General features: G+C 42.3%; 1 protein-coding gene across 1 annotated transcript; it reads right to left on the bottom strand.

The window, feature by feature from the left end:
- Nucleotides 1-2,077: 2,077 nt before the first annotated feature.
- LOC114616396 (disks large homolog 5-like) lies at nt 2,078-9,703 on the bottom strand. The gene is made up of 3 exons (XM_028761866.1): nt 9,453-9,703; nt 8,581-8,770; nt 2,078-2,608 (listed from the first exon to the last, which is right to left on the bottom strand). The coding sequence occupies exons 1-3, from the start codon at nt 9,596-9,598 to the stop codon at nt 2,603-2,605; spliced, it is 342 nt and encodes a 113-aa protein (XP_028617699.1). The 5' UTR covers nt 9,599-9,703; the 3' UTR covers nt 2,078-2,602.
- Between the last annotated feature and the right edge of the window lie 486 nt (nt 9,704-10,189).

Here is a 10,189-nt window from a genome sequence, read left to right on the forward strand (position 1 = left end):
AAGAAACATTTCCTAATATACTGTGAGATCTACTACCTTAAAAGTGAGCCTCCACCTGTAGGGGATGTTTCTGATGTTAAAGTCCTGTCCTCAATTGTTTCTTGACCTGTCAGTAAACAAAGCCATGGGCTCATTGCTGGGCAGAAGGTCCAGGTCCCTGGAGGAAAAGTGGACAAATGGTAGTGGAGTATGCTTTAGAGAGAGAAGTACAATGCAGAAATGTGAAGTGTCAATACAAAGTGGCCACACAGTCTGCTTCTATAGGGAGGTGTTCAGGGGTCTATAGCAGGGGAAAGATGTGACTGACTGAGATGCTAACATTAAGGGCAGGCAGGAGAGGTGGAGATAAGAAATTGGTGAGGACATCCTTTTCCAGGCAGGAGATAGTACAAGCTCAAGAAGACAAACAGAAAAGGAACAACACTGTATGTGTGTGTGTGTGTGTGTGAGTGTCTGTGTGTTGTTTTAGCCTCAGATTTAAGGAATCTAGGAGAGAACTGGTAGCACACTTTCCAGATTAAAGGCAGAAGGTTGAGCAAAGATACAGGCAACATTTATCATCCCTCATCCTTGCTAGCCTTGAACTGAAATATTCACCCTCATAGTCCTGTGCCCTCTGTTGCAGTCTCCATCCCCCTGGGCTCCTCTGAGGTTTACTCTAAACACTGTTTAGATGGCATTTCAACATGATTTATTCACCAGCGCCACCCCTAGGAGAGCTCTCAATTCTGCAATTCATCTGATAAAGCCTAATCTGCATTTTTATGCAGGATGAGTCATGAGAGATCTGCTCCAACCCTGACAATAAGAGATCCTGAGGCAGGATCAGGAACACACTATAATGCCCTACATGGAGGCCTCAAATTTAATCACTGAGCATGCTCACCCAAAGTATGTGATCCTACAGGTCTCAAGAAACTTCTCTCTTTGATTGGGGGTCATCCAGTGCAACTAATACACCACACAAGGAAGGACAAAAGTCCAGGCAGGGACTGGATAGATGGCTTATGCATTTGAGAATTTGTTTCACAGAGGACCTAAAGAAGGATTAACAATGCCCTGTCACTTAAGTTCCATGTGGAATCCACTGACGTCTTCTGGCCTCTGGGACTTTCATTCATGTAGCACACAAATCTAGAGCAGGAAAAACACCCTTACATATAAAAGAAATAATTAGAAAACAGAAAAAAGGCCTCACATAAATTTTTTTAAAAACTGTCAAATACATTGTCGGTTTATGAGCAAAAGGAATCATCATTATCATTAGAACAACAACAGGAACAAAACAAAGGAGAAAACAAAGCAAAAAACAAAGAACAACAACAAAAAAACATCCACCAAAACAAAAAAACAAATAACCAACATCTCACAAAATGTCTTGGAATCCATTATCTCTGTTGTGCATTTATAAGTGAGGTTATATTTCAAGAAAACAAGAGGCATAGAGCGCTGTATTTACTGATTTCTTTTATACTCCTTTATTGAATATTTTTATTTCTTGGGACATATTAGAGAAATACACCTGTGTTCCTACTTTGTTTGTTCAACTTGATCATCCACATAGTAGTACATTTTAACATAGTTAAATTCATGTCCACAAAGATACAGCAGGGATACTTTTTTCATCATGAAGTGGGGATCCACACATTGTGACTCACTATCCACATCAAAAGCCCAATTCTCTGTGTCACATTGTCTTACTGGGTACCAATAATGAAGTCTAAGCCAAAGGCTACTTGAAGAGGCCCATTCCTGCCTGATATTTTAGTGTTACAAGACTCTGAACCACACATGAATACAGGAGGTTCTTAGGAGGGAAAAATTAGTGGTTATGTTTTCATCCATAAGAATACATTAAATTCATTCAATACCATGTTAAAGTGGGGAAGTCAATGAATATAGTATATAAACTTAGCAAAACAACAAATTAATTACAGTAACAAAAATAATAAACAAATAACAAAACTTCAAATGTAAACAAAGAAACCATATACTGAAATAATCAAAATTATAACAAAATCCAAAACACAATTACTAAGCTAAGAAACATTCTTTAGCTGCAGATTTTGCAGCCCAGACCTACAGCCTGTTGCTGGCCTTGGAAATATAGTGCAAAGGCAGTCAATGCTGATAGTAAACTCTTCAAGGTGAATGAGTACATGCCTCATTGTGGTGTGGTTTTGAGATGGGCAAGTCCTCCCAAAGCAAAGCATGAAACATATTAGTGGTGGTATCTGAAAGTCCTTAAAATTCCCTTGACTGATCCTCATGAATTTATCTTTGATGACCCATCAGGACAAGCAAACATTTACATTCTCAGGCTCCTCATGGATTTCCAGCAGATCTTGATGTCCCTCAGCATGTGACTGAAGCCTTCAAAACATGCACTCTGCCTGGACCAGAGGCTAGACACAATGAAGACCTTGTGACATGTAGGAACCGAAATAATGGAAGAAAATGCAGTCCAAGATTGCCAAGGTTATATGGATGAGATGCAATGGTGGTTCACTTGCTTTGCACACTGAGTGTTCTTGGTGAAGAGTTGTGTCTGAGGGAGATCTTGGCCTGGTCTGTGCCCTCTTTGAGCTTTTGGTGGAGTATTTCAGACCTAGAGGAGGAAGAGACAAAGGTCTGGTGAGGACCTGCCAAGTCAGCTATCCAGCAAACACCAGCTTTATTGACCAGTACAATCCAGTATGACCATTCAGCTAAGGTCATTCCCTGTATCCCCAAAGAAGAAGGTTCAGAGAGCACCTGGACCTGAAATTTTTTCTCAGATTTAAAAAATAGCTTGCAAGGGAACTATGAACTACCCACTGTACTGGAGTTAAAATAAAACACCACATTTCTACAATGGTCCACATATATTATATTGAAAAATAGCTGTGTAGCCATGTATAAATCGAACATTTTAAGAAGTGTTCTAGGGAAACTAGATACCATTGAAGAGAAGGCTCTTAATGTATCTGAAGTGTTGGAACCTGCCTTGGTTCTTACTTATGAACCCCTCCATCTGGGAATCCCCAGAAAAACTATCTGCCAGGAACCATGCCCACTGGAGACATACTATAGTCAGCAACATGCAAATCTTCCCAAGGGTAAGCAATGAATGCTAACAGGGACATTCATGGAGGAAAAACAATGCCCCTGCAATGTTTATAGCTACCGTAGTATTATTTGTGGGGTGACTTAAGGGACAATAGGCTCAAGTTATACCAGAGAACTCAGAAGGGAAGACAGAATACAACACAATTGACAGAAACATGATGGATCACAAATGTTTCATGGAAACGAGTTCCTTTAAACTGGATCAGAACAATATTATTAGGTACTCCTAGTTGACTTAGGCAGAGAGTCATGTGGAAAGACAGAGACCCAAAAATAGTTATACAGGTATAGGAAATCTCCTTGACTTCTGCAATCCTGTGCTAGTACCTCATCTCAGTGACAGCAACACGATGCTGCATCATTACAGCCAATATATAGACACACACACACACACACACACACACAATCACACAGAGACACACACACATTCCTGAACACATGGAAGGACATGTTCACACATACAAGTGTAGTTCACTGCAGAAACATTTTTATCTTCTCAGTTAATGATAATATAAGAGATCACCCAGGATACTATAAAGCCATAAGAAACAAACCCTTGAATTGAGAAAAAGCCTGGAGAGATAGCTAATCCATTAGGAGCACGGACTTGTCTTCTGGAAGTCCTGAGTTCAATTCCCAACAACTGCATGGTAGCTTACAAACCATCTTTAGTGAAATCAATTGTCCTGTTCTGGTGTGTCTGAAGAGAGAAACAGTGTACTCACATACATAAACTGAATAAAATTTAAAAAAAGGAAAAAGAAAATAACCCTGAATGGCATAAGATCATAGTAGGCACAGCCTAATCATAGCTCCGTCAAAAAGTGCTTTCCCCTAATAAACAAAAGATGGAAATATGGGGTCTTGGCATGATAGATAAGTCTTCTTAGCAAGTTCCAAAAGCTGTGCACAGTAGGCTTGGTTCCCAAGAAAGGCCCATGGGATCCGGGTGGACTAGACTGTTCCTGCATCTTGCTCACAGTTTCTCAGGGGCTCCAAAGTTAGCAGCATCTTCCAATAGGCCCTCCACTTTCCACAGCTTGTGTGGTTTGTAACCAAAGCTTTGAGGCTAGGCAATCAGGAAATCTCTATAAGCAGAATGCAATGTGAGACTTTCCTCCATGTAAGGAGATTCTGTCAGGGATATTTTGAGGAAAAAGTCTGGCTACTTCAAGACAAAATGGTGGCATGTATTATCACCCTAGGCAAAAGTACATGGAAGGGTTGGACCTACAGTATACTTGTTCACACCTTGACTGAAAGACATCTACATAGTTTCTACTTCAGGGCTGTTCTGTGAAGTACCACTACAACAGTGATTTGCCCTAATTTCTCTGTGGAAACCTACTTCTTGTTCTGGAGTAGCTGGGTAAACAGAGACTACAGTTTAACTTTCTGAAAAGTTGTACATGGCTTCTCAGAGGCCTACCCCATTTTATAGCATCAGCAATATATAAAGTTGCTCATTTCCTCCAACCCTCCTTGAGGATGATTTTAACTCAAAGCAAATCATTTTTGAATGACAGGCTTTACAGAGTGCTACAGACAGAACACAGGGTGAGTGCTTTAGACTATCAGGACCCTAAAAGGGTATCTGAGCCAGACCTGGTCTAGCACCTCACCATAGGTATGGGCCTCCTGCTAGATGCAGATGCAACACCAAGCAACTAAGTTTCTCAAATAGTAATACCCAGGACAAACTCCAAGGCCAAGGATAACTGAGACAAACTAAGGCAGAGTTAGAAAGAAAATGGTAAGATGTAAGGAAGACAAACTAGGATGCTGAGAAGATGCAACGAGCCCCCTGCGGGCAGTCACTATCCACCAAGAGCAGAGAAGGGACACAGACCCTTAGCCAGCCTTGTTGACTCTCAGGCACATGGATATGACACAGCAGCCTCCTACTCACCTCCATGTACAACAGTGTTTTGTTTTCCTAAAAATGATTTCATTATGGGTTCACAGTTTTCTCTATATATACAGTTTCAATAGTGATAAATAGTTTTCCTCTACCAATGGCTGATAATCTGACTTTACAGCATTCTCTGTCTCCTTTTGTACTATGAGCTAGGTAGAGCAGCATGATGACAGATTGCTGTGTTTGATGTTCCCTTGATGCAAAGTGAATTGACAGAGGACTTTCTCGTTGAAGCTGGCCTCTATTATCATGTAAGATGTTTGCTGACCAAGTAAATATACGTATACATACATACATACACACATACAAACACATATATGTACAAAACAGCAGTGCATGCATTAATATACACACACAGACACACAGACACACACACACACAGACACACACACACACAAAAATAAACACACACACCCCAATCAAAAGATTGCTGTGTTCAGCACATTTCATGTCACTTGAGGAAGCAGTGGGACCTAAGCTGTGTAGTAGGCTCTTAGACAAACCCAGGCTCTGCTGCCCAGGCCTGTACTTATTTCCGTGTCATGAACTGTTTCCAAGCTGATAGTTGCTGATCCTACTAGTAAGTCACAAGCTCTGCACACATATGCTGGTCCACACAACACTCAAGAGCCTAAGAAAGAGAGTTGCATGAACATCCTCCAGCAAGCTCCATGTTGAAACGTCATATTCTGCTCTCTAAACCTACCTTGACTTCTTCTCAGAAGACCCTGGTAGCACCATTAAAAGAAACAGTTAATCATGTTTATTATCCATGAACTTTACAACACATTACAGTTCCCATGATATTAAAACATCCCTAATGTTATTCAAAAGGAAGCTAGGGAATTAACATGGAATGGTTTTTCTGAAATTTAGCACACTGCAAAACTATGAGGGGGAATTGTCCTGAAACAAAACCATGTCCATGATATACTCAGGGACACAATGTCAGCAGAGGGATGCACTGTAGGATTTCATAAATCCTCATGGTAAAGCCAGTAACACACAGTATGAATTTCCAGGGTGTTATCTCAGTACAAGGAAGGCAAAGAAGTCTAATTTTTGTTTTTAAAATAGCTATATTGTTCAAGTTTTTGTTTATAAATAAGAATTTAATTACAAAACAATAAAACAAGAGACCAGCTTTCTGTCCTGGGGCAGGGCTGCTCTTAAGCCTCTCAGAGTGAGGTACCATAGAGAAGGATGGAGGACCTGGGTGCTAGATAATTCAGGAAGTGGCATCCTGAGGCTCCTCTACATACAATAGAGCTGTCTTCTGCCTAGAGTGATAGGGTAGCATTGGCAGCCTTAGCAGGTGGAGGAGATGGAGAGGCATGAGCAGAAGTGGTTAGGAAGGTCATTTCTGGTCTGGGTGCCTGTTCCGCTCACTCCAAGGTTTGAGTTGCTGTTGGAGCTGCTGCTGTCCCAGGGCTGAGGTGGGACACAGACATGTAGCTTTGGGAAGAAGCTTGGTCTCTGGAGACACTGGATTCTGAGGAGCAGCAGATGGCCAGTCATGAGAAGCCAGGTGAGGTGGCCTTGGTAGTCCCTCTACCACACCCACCACATGCCCAACAGGTCATGAACCATCCTTTGTGTGACTCTTGGGTGCCTGGACTCCTGCCCCTTGCCCTCTAAGAGCCTCACACTCACAACTTAGAATAGAGAGGCTGGTGTTCAGGTCCCTAAGGCTCCTTTGGATAGGACCACCTTGGAGCCACCTTTTGTCTCATGAGTGCAGCTAGCAGTTGTTGAGCACCACTTCCTGACCCATATCCTGCTCTGGTTCCAAGAGTACCATGTCTGATTCTAGGTTGTTCCTCACATGGGTGTGCCTCCAAACCCAGGTTTAGGAAACCTTAGGTAAGGAGAGAGAGAGAGGGACTGGGAAGGGGAATCTGAAGTCACATGGTAAGATTTGGAAAGGGTGGGTTGGGTTAAATATGAAATTATTCACATGTAAGTGTTGGCAACATGGGTTCTGTTTGTTTGTAAAGTGTTATTGGATTGAAAAACTCACTTGTGGGTTTCATGGAGCCTAGATTTCTTGGGTAAGACCCATCCTGGCACACCAATACCCTCCTCCCTATTCTGCCGATTTCAGCCAAATGACAAGAAAGCTCATGACAAGGCTCAGTGGGCCAAGTTGTGTGCCTGACAACTGCCAAATACACCGTTGGCTTCTTCCATGATAATGAATTGTTTTCTTCCAGAAGCAACAACAAAACCCAAAACAATGAAATATGTAAAAATGTTCTTCCTCTCTATGAGTAATTAAACCTTGTAAAAATTACCTGAGACCAAACAATGTCAGGAGCTCTAGATGGAAGGTGACAGAACATTCAAAGGTGATGATCAGACACCTTAACCAATACAGGAAGGTTCAGACTCAGTGAGAGACCTGGGCTATGTTGCAGAAAGACTTATCAAAACCATATGTAATTAACTGGCCTCTCAGCACACCCATCAATTTACATATTGGCACAGACATGCATATGCCCCTCCCTCCACACACACAAACCAGAAATCGTAAGTGAGCAGGAAACAATAAGGAGATATCAATGCTGGAGGAATCATTGAATGTAGAAAAGCTAATGCTTCAAGTGAGACCCAGGACTCTGCTGTCCATCCCTTGGGAACTAAAAACACTTAGTGAGTAACTTCTTCTGCAGACTAGGTTGAGAGAGTTCTGGAAATTTTTCTCTTGGAGCCTCACATCTCTCAACCCAACCATCAGCCTGAGAGAAGCCTTTCACACATCCCTGTTCATCCAGTAAGCTCCTGAATATAAACTCCAGGAAAGAACTCTAGCAACACTGACAGAAACCATGACTGACAAGCTGCTCCTCAGGCTCTGTCAGTGTGAATCAAGGTCTAAGCAGTGGGAAGAGACAATTTTGCAATGCAGGGGAAGAGAGAGAGAAAAGATACAAGCCCCCACCCCACCTCTTTTTTTAAAATAATCTTTTTATTGGATATTTTATTATATTTCAGATGTTATCACCTTTCTTCATCCTCCCACCCAGAAATCCCCTATTCCATCCAACCTCCTCCTCCTTCAATGAGGATTTACCCCAACTCACCACCCTGCCCTTGAATTCCCCAAACTGGGGCTTCCAGCCTTCATGGGACCAAGGACCTCCTCTCACATCTATGTCTGACAAGGCCATCCTCCCCTACATATGCAGCTGGAACCATGGATCCAAAGCAAGTGAGTTACAGGCCCTGACTTCATCACTCAGTGTTCTGTGCTACTACATCGGAGGCACCCATATAGAACCCCTCTAGCATAAAGGCATGTAGGGTTGTAATGTGTTTTCAAAATATCTTCATGAAGTGCAGCTTGGAGCTGAGTAGGAGGGATTGCTTGCCAATCATCCAGTTTCTTGAAAGAGGCTAACTCCACAGAAAGTCTTGTAAATGATCACAGAAATGAAGAACTGGAAATACATAGGAGAGTGTCTGGACAAGGTAGAGGATGGTTATCTGGGCTTGGCTGTGTTTATGGTTAGACATGAGTCCACAAACTGCCCCTGATGCTTCATGCATCCTACCTGCTGCTGCTGCTGTTGGGTATACTTGTCGTATATCTTCAAGCTGGCCTCCACACACAGCCTCTTTGTTTTCTTAGTACACTCTTCCAGTGCAATCTGCTCCCTTAGCAGCTGCCTGTTCTCATTCCACAGAATTTTTACTTGGTTCTTTATATGAAGAGACTCTGTAAGGAGCTGACAGTTCCTGATGCTGAACCACAAAGAAGAAATGGTGATATGTAGGCAGCATCCATCTTCCTCCCACTTCTCCAAGTACCATCCCTTCTCACCACGGGCACTGGTCCCCAGACAGACACAGACTACAGACCAGAGCAGCCATAGAACATCACATATAAGAAGGTCAAATCGAGAACAGAGTAACAGTCCAGAAGACTCAAAGTACTTCTGAAAACCGTGACACCAACAGGGCCTCATATATCTAGCAGAAGAGTACATAGGCCCCATGATTGTTTATATGTCCAGGTATTAGAAAACCACCTGTAGGTAGAAAGAGGACAAACCTTATCTAGAAGAGGAGAACAGACTCAACAGATATACAATCGTTCTATGTGTCTCATGCAAACCAGATCTATAAATCTGTTTTCAGGGCCCAGAGACTCAAGGTTGACTGATATCTCCATTAAGGTGCACACCTTTTCTATCTAGAGGATACTGAGTTGGGAAGGACAATGATTGCAGGGGCTCACAGAGTCATCACACCTGATCAAAATGAGCCCAAGAGGTAAAAATCCTACAGCCTTTCTTTGAGGGAGGCAAGCTTCCTGTTGAAAGGCAAATAGTACAGAACCAGCCCCTTACTTTGTTTGAAAGTTAGTGATGGACAGACATATTCTGTGCCTAGTGCTGGGGTAATGACACTGATAGTCACTCACCAATAAAGTTGATTTTCTTTAGACAGCTCCTTGCACTTGTACAAGGCCTCACTGATCTCCTGAGGAATTTTCTTGAGATCGGTCATTACCTGGTCGTGTTGCATCTCAAGCATCATGTTCTCAAAGTTGGTCCTGTGGGAGGGCATGGCACAAGGAGCATATAATCCTCTGAACTAAGGTTTCAAGCATTACATAAATTCAACTTGACTCATGGACTACCCCAACCCATACATGCCACATCCTGGCTCCTTTGAACTGGGTCCTCTTGGTGCTTATTAAACTTGATAATCTTAGTCTGAGTCCAGTAGAGTTATGGAACTAAAAGAAGGGAGCTGACTTGCTTTAGCTCCCAGAGGGGGCTTTAAAAAATAGATTAGGTCTTTAAAAACTGTCCAAGAGCCTGTGTCACAGTCCTGGGTCCAACTTTAATCTGGGATGGCTGTTTTTCTGTTTCTAAATAAGGTTTTCTCAATCCTTGGTTCTATTGCTACCTAAATTCCCAAAGGACATAATCACTATTTACAAGGAAAAGGGTTTATTATAAGTATCAGGAGTTTCCAATGACTATCAGAGGTGAGCACAGAGGTCATGTGTTGTGCTGCTACAAGTGAGTCTCCATGGCCTCATCACTCTCATTACCTGAAAAGTGAGCCAGGTAAATCCTCAGGCCCCATCACTCTACACAGACTCCCTGGACCTTAATTGAAACACAGACACAAACACACACACACACACAC

The sequence above is a fragment of the Grammomys surdaster genome, unplaced genomic scaffold (genome assembly GCF_004785775.1).
Source record: "Grammomys surdaster isolate TR1022 unplaced genomic scaffold, NIH_TR_1.0 319244, whole genome shotgun sequence".
In the NCBI taxonomy this organism is placed as follows: Eukaryota; Metazoa; Chordata; class Mammalia; order Rodentia; family Muridae; genus Grammomys; species Grammomys surdaster.

Excerpts from the sequence above, each read along its gene's own strand:
- LOC114616396 (XM_028761866.1), bottom strand. The coding sequence starts at position 9,598 with ATGCCCTCCCACAGGACCAACTTTGAGAACATGATGCTTGAGATGCAA. Across the intron at positions 8,771-9,452 it reads AAAGAAAATCAACTTTATTG|CATCAGGAACTGTCAGCTCC; the intron begins GTGAGTGACTAT and ends TTTGTGGTTCAG.